This window comes from Nothobranchius furzeri, chromosome 1 (assembly GCF_043380555.1).
Source record: "Nothobranchius furzeri strain GRZ-AD chromosome 1, NfurGRZ-RIMD1, whole genome shotgun sequence".
Lineage (NCBI taxonomy): Eukaryota > Metazoa > Chordata > Actinopteri > Cyprinodontiformes > Nothobranchiidae > Nothobranchius > Nothobranchius furzeri.
This window is the reverse complement of record NC_091741.1, coordinates 39,495,080-39,510,539: the sequence shown is the minus strand read 5'-3', so window position 1 is coordinate 39,510,539 and position 15,460 is coordinate 39,495,080. Positions and strand designations below refer to the sequence as shown.

Sequence of the window (15,460 nt, the reverse complement as noted above, 5' to 3'; positions counted from 1 at the left end):
ATAATGCTCGCCATCTGTTTATGTTAAAAGTTTTACCGGAACAGAAGGTGTTTAAAAACCAAAGCCTTGCTGGCGTCTGAGTCGGACTGGAGCTCTCTGCCCTTTACCAATCCAGCCACGGGCCCATCCATCTGGCCCATCAAGACTCACTCCCATTTCATCAGTCCATAAAACCTTAGAAAAGTCAGTCTTGAGATATTTCTTGGCCCAGTCTTGACGTTTCAGCTCGTGTGTCTTGTTCAGTGGTGGTCGTCTTTCAGCCTTTCTTACCTTGGCCACGTCTCTGAGTATTGCACACCTTGTGCTTTTGGGCACTCCAGTGATGCTGCAGCTCTGAAATATGGCCAAACTGGTGGCATCTTGGCAGCTGCACGCTTAGGGCTGGGGGTAAATGATTATTTTTAAAACGATTATTCTAACGATTATTTTATCGAATAGTCTACTCTTCTAATGACTAGACAATTAATCTAATGATTATTTTCATATTGCACAGTTAATAAAAACCAAAAAATCTAATAAATTCCTCAAAAAAATTGATTAATTGGTACTGTAAGAGAATAAACACTACGGGCCTTCCATTTTGTATAACACTGCTTTTATTGTGTTGGTTGGTTATGTTCTGGTGACATGTAGAACTTGGGGAGTGCAGGCTGCTGCCTGAGAGGTGGTTGAAGACGGAGTGTCTCCATGCTGCTTTGTTTTGGTCACTTATGTGCGTGAGGCGAGTGGTGTTACGACTCTTCCTGGGGAGTTTGGCTTGTGCGCAAAAAGGAAGGGACAATAATGGGATTTAAAAGTTAAAATGATGACCAGGTTTATTTACAACTACAAAAAAACAAATCTTTCCATCCACAGGTTGGGAATAATAAAACTAATTCTGCCTGTGGGGAATTAAAACAAAAGTATAAACAAGTAGGGATGTCCCACTGGGCAAAGATTACTGGGTTCTGGACCAAAATAAGGATCTCCAAAAGTCCAAACTCTGAACTGGGCGGTTAAACCAAACTCAAGGTGATATTTTAAACTAAACCGAAAACCCACAACACTCTAAATGTAATAAAAGGGAAATCTGCACCACAAAAAAGATGAACTCTAAACCAAAACTTAACAGCTTATCCAAACACAAGAAGCTGTTAGCGAAGATGCTAACAGTAGCTTTACCAACGTTAAGTTCAAGTTACCAAGTTTAAATAAACCAAAAACACCCAGCAGCAAACAGACCAGCATGGAGGAGAGACTGCTACCACAAAAACAGCTCTCCTCATGTCTGAAAGAAGCTCCTTTATGAAGGGAGAAACGCTCCCGGTGATTTTCTACATCTGCCATAGAGACGGAGCAGCGCATCTGACCCCGGAAGTTGTTGTCCGTTGCTGGGAGACGAAGGCGGGCAAAAAAGGAATCTAGTAGCGGACGGGCGTTGTTCCGGGTCTTCGGTATTTGGCGGAGATGTTAAAGGCGGAAGAAGAGGGCGAACTAGAGGAAAAGCAGGCAGATTCCTCCTCTATTTACAAACTCCTGGGGACGCAACAAGTGGGCGCGGTGCGTCGACTACCGGATCTGACGTCGACGAATTTATACAATCGAGCCCTTGACGTTATCGACGCTTCGCTACAGCCTATGCACGCTTGACTTTTCTCAGTTCATGGGCAGTTATTTTGCGCCTTGGTTTGTCCACACTCTTCTTGCGACCCTGTTGACTATTTTGAATGAAACGCTTGATTGTTCGATGATCACGCTTCAGAAGCTTTGCAATTTTAAGACTGCTGCATCCCTCTGCAAGATATCTCACTATTTTTGACCTTTCTGGGCCTGTCAAGTCCTTCTTTTGACCCATTTTACCAAAGGGAAGGAAGTTGCCTAATTCTTCTTCTTCGACTTCGAGTTTATTGGCGGGTGGCATCTAACTGCTAGGTGCATTTCCGCCACCTACTGTGCTGGAGTGTGAGTCGGAGTAAGAGCGTAAAAAAAAAAAATAAAATAAAATAATAAAAAATAAACTAAATTCTTTTCAACAAACCACTGTGTTTTAGATACTCAATAACCAACTTACATTTCCTTTCTTGACCATTTAACAAATTATTTACATTTATCACTCTACCTCCTATGTTTTTTCATTCATTCATTCCTTTCTCTCCCCTTTCCCACATTCTTTAAAGTTGCCTAATAATTATGCACACCTGATATAGGGTGTTGATGTCATTAGACCACACCCCTTCTCATTACAGAGATGCACATCACCTAATATGCTTAATTGGTAGTAGGCTTTCGAGCCTATACAGCTTGGAGTAAGACAACATGCATGAAGAGGATGATGTGGACAAAATACTCATTTGCCTAATAATTCTGCACTCCCTGTAGTGTCTCTTTAGAAAACCATCTCCTTTTGTGTTTAAGAATGTTTTCAGTGTACTTACTGCAACTCTGTACCACAAAATGCTCCAGACTTTCAGGCCTCACACTTTTGGACAATGCATTTTGTGGCAGTATCTTAGCAACAGGTATTGTGGCATCTGGATGATCTTAAACTGCTCAGCAGAGCTCCTGCAGGGCTGCACAGGGAGATACCTCAGCCAGAGTCTGCCTTATGAAGGGAGATGTAAAAGAGAGGTCTTGATCTCAGAGTGTGCAAAGAAGCTTTAGTGCATGTCACAAGTTGTGCTCAGAGGGTTACTTCTTACTCAGGTCCTGTTACACTTAACCCTTGTTCTTTTGTCACTTCAAATAAAGCACACTTTCCCTCCATTTCCTTAGTTCTACTGTGGAAAAATGTGTCCAAAGTAAAACTGATCACGAGCTTGTTATTTTGGACGATGATCTGTTCAGCAGACAGAACAGGGAGCTTGTGTAGGGGTCCTTTATTGTGCCACAACTGCTAATGTTTTGTCCGTTGCCATAGAAACCTGTCACTACTTCTTATTTGTTCACATTCCTCTTGTTAATATCACACTAAGAATATATTTACCAGCATTTTCCTGCACTGCAAATCTGAAGGAGAGCCTCAAGCCAAAGACACACTCTAGATAATGAGCTTTGATTGCAGATGCAGATAGAGGCCTTTTCAGAGCACACACACACACACACACACACACACACGCACTGGTCATCTCTGATTGTGGAATTGATAGCGTCTATTGTTTTCTCAAATCTTGCTGCCATACACCCTCTAATGTAATTACATCCAGGAGATTTATGTTGCTGCATGGCCGCCCAGAACCCGATCCGTGTTGTGTCTGGAGTCAGGTTGAAAAGCTGCCTTTCTCTCCAGCTGCTTCTGATTTCTGCTCTGGCCTCTGTCACTGTGTGGGACGACGCGGCCACACTGCCCAACGGAAAGATTTGGTTTGTTGCGGCCTTTGTTTTTGTGCACCCACATGTTGGAGGAATATGGTTAAAGTTGACTGTTTGTCTGAAAACTTTTGGCTTCCACTCTCTGATTCTCCACTCTGAAAGAGGAAACGTGCGTGTACTAGTTTAGCTAGACGGTAATTATTAACTGCCTGAAGCGGTTTAAAAAGGCTGCATGCTTCAAGACTCCCACAGAGAGGACTTTGTCTGCACCTTCTGCAAAGCACAGCTACAGTATGTTAGGCAATATTCATTTTAATTTACAAACAATCCTGGGAAATGTTTTCTATTGAGAGAAGAGGACCTGTGGGCGCTCGCTGGGTGAATCAGCCTTGGGACAAACGGGACGTTAAGCCTCCGAGGAGGCCTAGAATTTTACCCAGGCGTCCTGTCAGGACAAACACCTGGCCACCTGACGGCACCGGCTCTGGAAACAACAAGCTGCACAGGGTGAGTCCCTCCATGCCCACCCAGGCTCTTCTTAAGTCCACAGTTGAGTGGCCTGCTGCCGCCACCGCCCACAACTCTTATATCTCAAATAAAAGACACGTCAAACGCTGCTGAATGAGCCCCATGTAGAGAACATGAGAGAGAAGATCCGTAGGGCCGACAGCATCTGTCCACCTCTCTGACACTAATGAATGTTAAGTAGGTTAGTGGCTGGTGTGCCAGTGTCCCACAGGTCATTGTGACCGGCTGTGGCAGCAGAGCTATGCTTTTGTCGGGGTGCGCCAGCCCCCTGTGAGATGGCGAAAATGGCTGGACTGCTTTCTCCTGCACACAATCCCAGCACCAATAGTCGCCATATTGATCCTCCTTGCTTGCAGATTAAAGCATAAAAGGAGCTCTGTCTTACCAGCAGGGTTCCCTACTGACTCCCGGAGCTCATTTCAGGGTCAAAGAGTCCTTGCAGCTCCGTGACCCGGACCCCAACATGAACACCGGTGCAAATAAATACAGAACGTTTTCCACGGATGAACCCCATTTAACAGGATTGTAGGATGCTCACATTCACGGCTCATTATAGCTGACCTCACACTTTCTCTCTTTTTTTGTCCTCTTCTGCTTTGTCTCTGACCACAACCTGGGCTAAGCCCTGCTGAGATGCTCATCTTCTTTTAATCCATAACACAGCTGATCGCTGGATTTCCTCATACAATCTGTTGTGCTGCGTTGTTTCAGTGAGGTCTTTTTAAAGTGTTGTCTTTTTGCATCGGTGTTAGCTCATTTAAGGCTAACAGATCCAACTGTTAGTCATGTTAGCAACTTTAATGAAATTAGATCACTTTGTTTCTGTCCAAACACTCCAGCTTGAGTTGGGAAAAAAGCCGAAAAGCTTGCTTCTGTATACAAATTAAAGGAGCAATATGTAAAATTCTACGGTGAAGAAGGAAGGTTATACTGAAACAGATTTCATTTTCAGCCGACTGGGAGGTTGTCAGTTTTTGCTTTAAAAAAGAGGAATGTAGTTGCTGTTTATGTCAGTGTGTTTGTTGTCTTGTGAGGTTGTCGATTCTGCACCGAGCTAACGCTGCAGCGCCAGCATTTGTAATTAGATACCAGCAGGCAAAAAGTTCCAGACTTGCATTAAAGAACAAAATAATGAGTCAATTGTGGTGTTTTCCTTCAATGAGTCGTTCAGGACTATAACAGCAAGCTAATAGCAAGACGACTGACAACCACACTTCGATGCCAGAGAAACCTCACCATAATAAGTGTAGTAAGTGCTCCCTACAGTAAAGCACCCAGAGTTCTAACAGCAGATTAAACTATGTATTTATCTACTTACCAACTTGGTGTGTATGACTCGTCTTTGCTTGACAGCAGTAGCTGGGGCGACGGTGGCACAGGAGTTAAGTGCTCGCCCCGTAATCGGAAGGTTGCAGGTTTGAGCCCCGCTCAGTCTGTTGCTGTCATTGTGTCGTTGGGCAAGACATTTAACCCACGTTGCCTGCTGGTGGTGGTCGGAGGGACCGGTCGCGCCAGTGCTCGGCAGCCTCGCCTCTGTCAGTGCGCCCCAGGGCAGCTGTGGCTACATTGTAGTTCATCCCCACCAGGGTGTGAATGAGTGAATGACTGATTGTGTTGTAAAGCGCCTTGAGGAGTTCCAGGACTCTAGAAGGCGCTATATCAAATACAGGCCATTTACCATTTAGCTTGGGCAGCTTGGGCAGCAGTAGCTCAACAAGTTGAGTGGGTTGACCAGTAATTGGAAGGTTGCAGGTTCAATCCCGGCTCCAGGACAGAGAATTTTGCTGTTGTGTCCTTGGGCAAGACACTTAACCCACCTTGCCTGCTGGTGGTGGTCAGAGGGATCGGTGGCATCTGTGCTCGGCAGCCTCGCCTCTGTCAGTGCGCCCCAGGTCAGCTGTGGCTTCATCGTAGCTCATCGCTATCAGTGTGTGAATGGGTGAATGATACACTGTAGTGTAAAATGCTTTGGAGTCCTTACTCTGAGAGGCGCTATACAAGTGCGGGTCATTTATCATTTTGCATCTCGAATTTTCTGACGCTGATCCGTGACTGGCAACAGTCATGAAACTCACGGAATGGGAGTGAGAAAGCAACTTTTTGCTTGGGAAAAAGGCCTGCAGTACCCACGTTTTCTTTCTTCTTTTTTACACATTGCACCTTTAATATCAGGACTGACATAAACATAGTAAGCAAACACACAATATAAGCAAGGCAAACAACTGGACAAGTTTAGAGGCTGTGTTGTGATGTACACGGAAAAAAAAGACAAGAAGTTGCAGTTTTTTGTTTTACTAAAAATTGTTAATAAAGAAAATTGTAACTTAGATTCTTCACCCAGGAAATGAATCGTTACAGCAGCAGAAATGTGTTGATTCCGATTGGAAGAGAATGTTCTTAGACACTTGTTCAGAGCTCATCGATGCACATGAGTCAGAATTAAATCAGTGGGCCAGAAGAAAGGACGTCTAGAATCCAAATATGATCTAATAGATATGTTGCTAATTCTTATTTTTCTGTTTTTCTCAAAGCTGCTGTTTATTGCCCCATCATGTGAAGTGATGGGGTACCAAAAAGTGAAACGGATGGCAGTTGATCCCCCCCAGCTTTAAACTACATTTACGTGCATAAACTCCAGCTAACTTTCTCACATTAGCTTCAAAACGGACCAAACATAAATGTGTCAGGACAGTATTTGTTTTTGTTTACATCATTAAAACTCACATTTTTTTTGTATCTGTGAGCAACCTGGGAGCTGTGTTTTAATCCTGCTTCGCTAGGATGCAGCTCTGCGTTCTAGACCCCTGTTCCCTGCCTGCATCATTAATTAAACATTGATGAAATGCCTATTAATGTGTTGTGACTCACAGACAGGGGGCAATCAGGTGAAACAGGCTTAATAAAACATCCAGGAGAGAAAAAAAAGGAAGGAGTCCCCTGAGAAAGACGGACAGATGGCAGCAGGAATCACCGCAGAGGACAGAGAGAAGACCAGCTACCACTCCAGTGATTAGTTCTAAATTAGTAATTTAATCTGGTCCCATCCACCTACTCACTATTGATAAGACCGACCATATTTGACCAAATCTACCCCACTGGCTCAGACCGACAACACTGGACTTCCTGACAGCCCACGTAGCATCCGGGAGATCTGACAGGAAGTGTACGTGGAGGTGGGGTTGGATTAGGAATGGGGGGGGGGGGGTACATTTTGCTGACAAATGCACAGTAGATCCCATCTGCCAGGACTCTCTGTAATCTCATTGTGTGAATTGAGCAAGAAAGCAGGGGCAGCAATCACTTTAGGCGAACCCTCTACGGGATTTCGTGTTGTGTTTGTGATGATGGGTAAAACGAGGACATCAAAGGCAGAGTGGGCTAATGGAGCACAGCGTTTTGGATGCATAGAAGTCATTTTCTTAAATAGTTATTAATAATAAGAATAATGAATGAGTAGGAATCTGAAATTAGAAAAGATGACTTTGAATTGAAGTGATTTTTTTAACCTGTCTTTGCTGACATGTGAAGCAGACAGAGTGGTTGATCCGGGTCCTGTGATAAGCCAGAGCAGTTTTACTCTACAGCAAGAGCGGCGTGGGATATTCCTCCTGTTGCTCGTGTAAATTGGTGCTCCTAAACTTTTGTTCCAGTTTTCAGTTGAAAGGAAATACAGACAGTTTTATTTATCGCCGGTTACCTTTCAGAGTCAGGCTGATCCAAGATGGCTGCCATAGCTAACCTGTCAACACATTCTCACACCCAAGGCGTCAAAATATGACGCGTGTGACCAAGCCTCAAAGTATGACGATTCGGGACGCCCCAGCGCGTCAGGAGACGACGATCGGGGACAAACAGCTGACGCAGCGTCCCAGAGCGTCGGTATCCGACGCCGGTGGTGAGACGGACATTAGAACTACTTAACCTTCCCCTCACCCCAATCCTAACCTTAAGTTCACAGGTTATGGACCTTAAGGTTAGGATTGGGGTGAGGGGAAGGTTACATTGTCGAATAATGTCCGTGTGACCGCGCGCGTCAAACAGTGACGCCAGCGGAGCCACGTGACCCAGCGTGTCCCTGATTGTCGTCTCCTGACGCGCTGGGGCATCCCGGATCGTCATATATTGAGGCTTGGTCGCACGCGTCATATTTTGAAGCCTTGGGTGTGAGAATGTGTTGAACCTGTGGTTTAGATCAAATGCTTAAACCATAGCAAAGGAAAGAAAAGTCCCACTTTAGTAAAATTATGACCCAACCCCCACCTTCTGCCTCCTCACCTGCCTGAAAAATACTCTTGAACTTTACATCTCGTATTATTGGGAATTAGATATTTGCGGGGCCACAAGTACCCATAATTCACTGGGACACTGGTCTGTTCCTTACGTTGCTGTAATTAAGGCTTCTATTAGGAATGACGTAAGCATCATTTGTTTAATCACACATGATTACGGCTTGGTTAAATACGAGGATGGCCTAATTAAAGGGCAGGAGACAAAGGCAGACCGGACGCTGCCCTCTAGCCTCTCTTTGTGGGACTTGCAGGGTTTGAGGCAGTGGAGAGCTGCTCACCAGGACACTCCAGAGTAAACACAACAAAGTCCTTTGTCTCCCTCCCCACGAGCCCCCGTTGGCTCCTGCCACACGCTCTGTTCCGGGGTTACAGCCCATGAAAGAAGGGTGAATCCTGGCTGGATCTGTGGACCCACTTGTGCTGACTCGGCGCTTTTCTGAGCTGCAGAGGGAGATGGATGAGTTGTTTGGCTCTGACTTGTGATGTGTCATCCTCTGATTGATGAGTTAACACACTGCATGCAGCTCCGTAGGTCAAACTGGTCAACAGGCCACCGTACAGTCCTGAGGAAGTGTTGTGTTAAAGGAGATGAGAAGCAGACGTTCAGCAGATGTTAGAGAGACTGTGTGGGAGAGCGGACTTCATCACAGTGTCCCCGGCTTCTGCTGAGCCATTAAAGGTGCTTCAGCAGTTCAGAAGTCAACACAAAGGCATTAATGAAGGGCTGATGGGACAGTGGCTGCCTCAGACCCTCTGAGATTAGTTCCTGAATTTCACTGATCTATTTTTAACGAAAACATCATTTTAATTAATATTTTCTTTATAATTATGCTTGCAGGGACCAACGTACGTGTCTTTTGTCAGCAAGGCCATCCTGTGGGAGAGAGGAGTCTGCCACCACAGCGTAAGATCCCAAATACAACACGCACAATTAAAGAATTTGTGTTAACCTGATGAATGGCCTCTGTGAGGAGGTGCATCATTGTGAGGAGTGTATTAATGCAATTAGGGAGTTCATGTCAATCACTAAAGCAGCTGCTATTACCCATCATTTGGATGTTAAAGATTTAATGCCATATGAAACATCTGGTCAGGATGCCTCCTGGACGCCTCCCTGGTGAGGTTTTCTGGGCACGTCCAGCCGGGAGGAGACCTAAAGGTAGACCCAGGACACGGTGGAGGGACCATGTCTCTCACCTGGCCGGGGAACGCCTTGGGATTCCCCCGGAGGAGCTGGCCCAAGTGGCTGGGGAGAGGGAAGTCTGGGCCTCTCGACTTAGGCTACTGCCCCGCGACCCGACTCCGGATAAGCGGATGAAAATGGATGGATGGATGGATGGATAAAACATTTCCTTAATTCAATGTCAGACTGCTCTTTTCCACTCCCAAAAAATCTGAAGCATCATTTAAGGATTGCGGTTCTTTGCTTTATGTTCTTGAAGCCTTTATTCCCTGATACGGAGCTAAAATGTTACATGTTACAAGCTGAGGGCCATCAACACACACTCCTAATGCTCATTGGTTGTGTATGATCTTTTTACAAAAGTCTAGTATAAACAACAATGGGCGATTCCTCTAAGGATGATGGGCCGGTTCTTTGACAGAAACCTGAAATCCGTCAGATTTAGCATAGCTGTGGAATCAAACTCTAACTTTAGCAGTGAGGACCATGTGATTGCATCAAATCGATGTCTTTGGTTCCAGAAAACAACAGAAAAGCAACACACCCCTCTCTTTCACTCTCTCCTCCAACGCTCCCAAGTCTCCTCCTCTCTCGTTTGCTGAAAGGAGCCTGGGAGTGGATGCACCATCATCAACAACAGCGGGGTTGTCGTGGCGACGCCTGAGTTGTGTGGGCTGGCTTCCTGTCTTGGCCCCTGCTTAGGCAAACAAAGTTGGCAGACAAAGAGGCTCGCTGGCCCTTACAGCCTCATTTAAAATCCTCAAACTGCCTTCACTACTTCTGCTTTCAGATGCTTTTTCAGGCTCACCTCCACCCTTCTCCTCTGCTCCAGCTAAAACTCATAAACCAAGCGCCGTTTTGTGTTTGTTAATGCGTTCCAAACAGGGAGGCGGTCGGCAAGAGGCTGTTGACCTGGCAAACTGCTTTATGTTGGTCCTGAAGCTGCTGTCACCTGGGACATGAGCAGCGGCGCGAGAATGCAGGACAGATACCTGAAGCAGTGATTTTAATGAACACACCAAGATCTTCATGCAGATTTTTGACCCAATTCCCACCTTCAAAAAAACGTAAGGAAGCATGAGCGTAAATTTCACTTTAGAGGGGGGGGGGGGGGGGGGGTATCTTTACAGTATGCTCTAATGGGAAACAGGCTTCAACACAAACGGTTGTTTTCCGCTTGGTCCTAGAGCTCAACCAGTGTTAATTTAATATAGCGTAATATTGTTTTTGGATGGTAAAAAGTGCAGGGTTCAAAACTTGACTTTGGAAAAAGTGTGTGTGTGGGGGGGGGGGGGGGGGATGTCCCCCCTGTCCCCCCCCCCCCAAAATTACGTGCATGTAAGTAAGCACCCAGTTACTGTAACGGCTTTATCCCTCTCAGGCTCAAAGGAAGTGTTGGTAACAGGACGAACAACTGAGTCCTTCAGGGGCACTTCGGACTAAAACACTTCTCATGAAATATGTATGTGGAGTAGCCAGGTGGGTATTTTTTTAACTGTTGCAAATCTCCAACGTCTGCTTCGAGAGGGTTAAAAATACGGTGGAAGAGGAGTTAAGTGCCTGCCCTGTAAATGGAGGGTTGCAGGTTTGCATCCCATCTGTTGCAGCCATTGTTTCCTTGGGCAAGACACGTCACTTGCCTTTGTGTGTGTGAATACGTGGATGACTTTCGGGTTAAATTAACTTTGTAGCACTTTGAGATTTGTTTCAAATGTAAAGTGCTTTATAAATCAAATGTATTATTATTACTTGGGTGGCCGTGGAACCCGAGAAAACTCAGGTAACTAGTAAATACGGCAGATTTACTCCAAGCCCCTCCTGGATCACCGAGCATCTCACCTTGTCTGTTAAGGGCGAGCCCAGCCACCCTACGAAGAAAACTCATTTTGGCCGCTTGTATCCATTATCTCGTTCTTTCAGTGACTACCCAAAGCTCGTGACCACAGGTGAGGGTCGGAACGTAGATCAACGGGTAAATCAAGAGCTTCGCCTTCTGGCTCAGCTCTCTCTTTACCATACAACGCCTGCATCACTGCAGACGCAGCACCAATCCGCCAATTGATGTTGCGCTCCATCTTTCCCTCACTTGTGAACAAGACTCTGTAGCGTAGATATCTACATACTAGAAGTTAACGCTGTTGCTATTCAGCTCTGTTAAATCCTGAAAAAGATCAAACAATTTGGCTTATGAACTTATATTTACATAGATATCCACGTATATTTATATAATCGATAGAAGTTCATACACCAACTGGCTTGGTCTATATTTAATCCAAAGATTAATACTTAATTGAAGAGATTTAAATTAATAGCAAAAGTTTATTTGTTAAATCAGAAGATTTAAAGAAATCTTTGCTCGTTCAATGACCAGATGTGCACCATTCTGTGCTTCATTTTAAAGAAGAGTCAGGTTTAAAAAGTTAACAATTTATTACTAACAATTTAAATGACAATTTTATAAAACTTTGATATTAAAACTTGATATTAAAAGCAACCTGTGTCTGGATGAAGACTAAAATGAAATGCGTGTGTTGGATGCGTGGATGGAATCTCAGAAGGTTTCTTTCAGAGAGCGAAAAGGCGTTCTGGATGAAATAGTTGTTTTGCAGCTAACTAGGTTGTTTCTTAGAGAGAACAGCATCGGACACAATCTGTGTTCTACCTCACCGTTCAGACGACCCTAACTGTGGATCCGGAGGTCAAGGGAGGATGTCGTCAGCCTCTGGGTACTCGGTCCGGTAGGGAAGACCAGTGGTACCGACTCTCTGGTCCAAGAGTTGCCGCAGGCACACAGGTGTTGAATTTGCGTCTTAAATTAACTCTGAAGGAGTTTGCGTCAGCTGGTTGCAGGTGGCGTTTGTTGGAGCGATTCTATCGGCGTGGCAGAACAGCTTAGTGGAGGCTTTGAGCGGCTGTCTCTATCCTCTGGGACTCTCGTGCCACGGAGAGATTTTGGTTGGTTCAGAACTGTCAGCTTGAACTGAGGAGTTTGATTTTATTAAACCTCAGGACACGCCCTCAGAGATAGAAAGCTTTGGTTGTGGAGCAAAGACATGTGAGGTGCAGTTACCTTCACCCTGATGTCTGTCCCCTGCACGGTGTGTATAACGCCGGGAAGCGCCGAGAAGCGAATCGCTCATGAAATTCGGCCACTGCTCGCCGCTCCTCAGTTCAGATAAGACGCGCCTCAGTCTAGGCGCGCGTCAGCTCAGCTGTAATTTTTCTTTTAAACACTTGGTGTCCTCCATTTCCTCAGCTCTTTTCCTCTACGTTTGAGTGTTTGTGCGTGTGTGTGCGTGTGGGTGTGTGTGTGTGTGTGTGTGTGTGTGTGTGTGTGTGTGTGTGTGTGTGTGTGTGTGTGTGTGTGAACCTATGGTATGAGTTGTTTCTGCCAGTTGAATCTCTTGGAACCCGCTCCAATTCTGCAGCTGTATCCTAGCAGTTTCTTTCCGAAATGGGTACGTAAATAACCGTTTTTCGGGGGTCGTACAGCTCCTTGTGTTTCTCAACTTCCATAATTAATTTAAAGTCATCCATCTTAACTGCTTGCCTCAGACTTTCTGCCTCTCTGTCCTGTTTGGTCCGGTGAAAAGACACCCAAAACCACACACCCCTTCACGTGGTCACACACGCACACAAGTCCGATGTGTGTGTATGTGTGTGTGTGTGTTCGTGTGGTTTTTCTGCAGTGTCTGAATACGAACACATTTGACTAATGCGGAATTTTATTTTGAAATGCTTTATTATGTTAACTTTACCGGCCTGCCTCTTATGTCTAGATTTGACTTCCTGCCAGAATTGACGCGATTCGCCCGCGGCTCGCGAAAAAAATAGAGCCAACGCCGAAATGATCGCTGCACGGTGCGGGCTGGAGCGCCGGCTCGCGCCGGCGCGAGGCGATTCGCGGCGCGAGGCGGCCCATGTGGTCTATAGAATAGCTTAACAAGGGCACCGAATGAAGGCGGCCCCATTTTCGCGGCGCTTCTGCGGCCGGTGTGTCCCCGGCGTAAGTGTACATGGCCTTCTTCACACTGTTAAACATTACTGATTATCATAAGCAATAATTATTAGCCAAAGAATAATAATTCATTTCAGTAATTAAATACATTTATAATGAACCATGATGATTATTTATGATGATTATTTATGAACCTTGTAACAAACAGTGAAAAGAGTTTATTAAAAATGATTTTTTTTAATCTTGGAGTGTCCATCTTGCGGATGGAACAGCAGTCAGATAAAAGGCAGTCAGATTAAAGATGGTTTAGCAGACTTTATGTCTCCTGTGATGGATAATCTGTGGACAGAAGTTCAGCCAGGACAGCGTGACCCAGCTGGGGAAGTGTGACCTTTGGGTCACAAATGAGGCCATTCATGTCGCTACAACTCCGACATACGTAAACTCCTCCACTTGAAGCAGGACCTCATCCCTGACCTAGAGAAGGCATTCTACCCTTTTCCGAATCAATTCCACGGTCTCAGATTTAGAGGAGTTGATTCTTATCCCAGCTGCTTCACACTCTGCTGCGAACCGCTCCAGCGAAAGCTGCAAAAAGCAGAGACTCAATCCACAATGGATCCCCTCAACACCTTGGCTGTGTCTAAAAATCCTCTCCATAAAATCTTTGGTGTGTTTGTGCTGTGTTGCTTTTCTAACTGCATTGTTGGTTCTTTAAAAGGTTTCTTTTTTACCTTGCTGCTGACAGTTTTGTTCGCGGCTGCAAACTTCCTCAGAGCTGACGCTGATGGTGGCGTCACTTCCTACTCTGTTTATCTGCGGGCAGCAGAGGACGTTGTCGCCCTCTGCACATAAACATATAGGAAACCAACACACACAGACCAATACCTATTATGGACATCAGAACACCCCACCATACACAAAATGTCAGTAATCAGAACATTATATCACCGAACAAACATAATAACAGAAGAGAGAGGCTGTAAACAAGATGACAAACACATACAACACGCTTTAATGTCCTGCGGATACCCGACATGGGCAATAAACAAAGGAAAACAACAAACAACAACAGAAAGAAAAGAACAACCAAAGCAAAGAACCAGAAACCCAGAAAGACAAGAACCAAAACCAGTGATAACCCTACCATACATCAGAGGCATAACAGAAAAAATAAGAGCAACAATGAAAAAACACAACATAAACACACCAACAAAGCCATACACAACAGTTAGAAACAGACTAGTACACCCAAAAGACAAGATATCAGCTGGACTTAAATGTGGAGTCGTTTACGAAATCCCATGCAAACTCTGCAATAAAACATACATAGGAGAAACCGGACGCCAACTCAACACACGAACAATAGAACATAGAAAGGAGTGCGAGAGAGAAACAAGTTGAAAACACACAAGAGCAGCAAAAGAAGAAGCAGAAAGTACAATAAAGAAGTCAGCCGTAACAGATCACTGCACAAGAGAAAACCATATAATGGACTGGGACAACACAAGGATCATAAACACCGAACAACAGAAATACAAAAGATGGATAAAGGAAGCTATAGAGATAAGGAGACGTGGATGTGGGACCATGAACAGAGACGATGGAGTTTACACGTTGGGCCGTGCATGGGACTGCATCGTCAGAGAGGGGAGAGCGGGCAGCAGAGGGCGACAACGTCCTCTGCTGCCCGCAGGTAAACGGAGTAGGAAGTGACGCCACCATCAGCTCTGAGGAAATTTGCAGCCACGAACGAAACTGTCAGCGGCAAGGTAAAAAAGAAACATTTTCTGTGTTTTAAAATAGAACCAACAATGCACTCTCCATAAAAGTTATGAACGAAATCTGTGACAAAGGGCAGCCTTGGCAAAGTCCACCTCTCACAGAGAGCAAGCCCGACTTACTGCCAGCAAGCTGCAGATCGGACCAGAACTCCCTCGCTTCTTGTTTGAACCACATGTTCCTCAGCAGGGTCACAAGGAGCAGGTGTCTGACTGCTACTCTCGTCGGGCGAGAGGTGGAGGACACCCTGAACATATTTTTATTTAAGTGATTGAACAAATGTGAATTTCTGCTTTTACCCACTTTCCCTTTAAACAATAAAAAAAACTTTATAAAGCTTAAAACCTCAACTTATCACACGTCTTCAGGTTTTCATCTTGACCAGATGAAACTAAGACCTTCCTTGTTTTACTTTTATTCCCCCCCCCAAAA

At 45.1% G+C, this 15,460-nt stretch overlaps 1 protein-coding gene across 2 annotated transcripts in view; it reads left to right on the top strand.

Moving 5' to 3' along the window:
• LOC107386787 (uncharacterized) overlaps positions 1 to 15,460 on the top strand; it is a 203,252-nt gene that overhangs the window by 91,395 nt on the left and 96,397 nt on the right. The window contains exons 1-2 of one of the 2 annotated variants that reach the window (XM_054739796.2): positions 3,548 to 3,795; positions 8,944 to 9,009. In XM_054739796.2, coding sequence (XP_054595771.2) covers positions 3,625 to 3,795; positions 8,944 to 9,009 — 237 coding nt within the window. In that variant the 5' untranslated portion in view covers positions 3,548 to 3,624. Of the gene's footprint in view, positions 1 to 3,547; positions 3,796 to 8,943; positions 9,010 to 15,460 lie in introns of those variants that run through there. The other variant, XM_054739797.2, reaches the window with a different exon arrangement.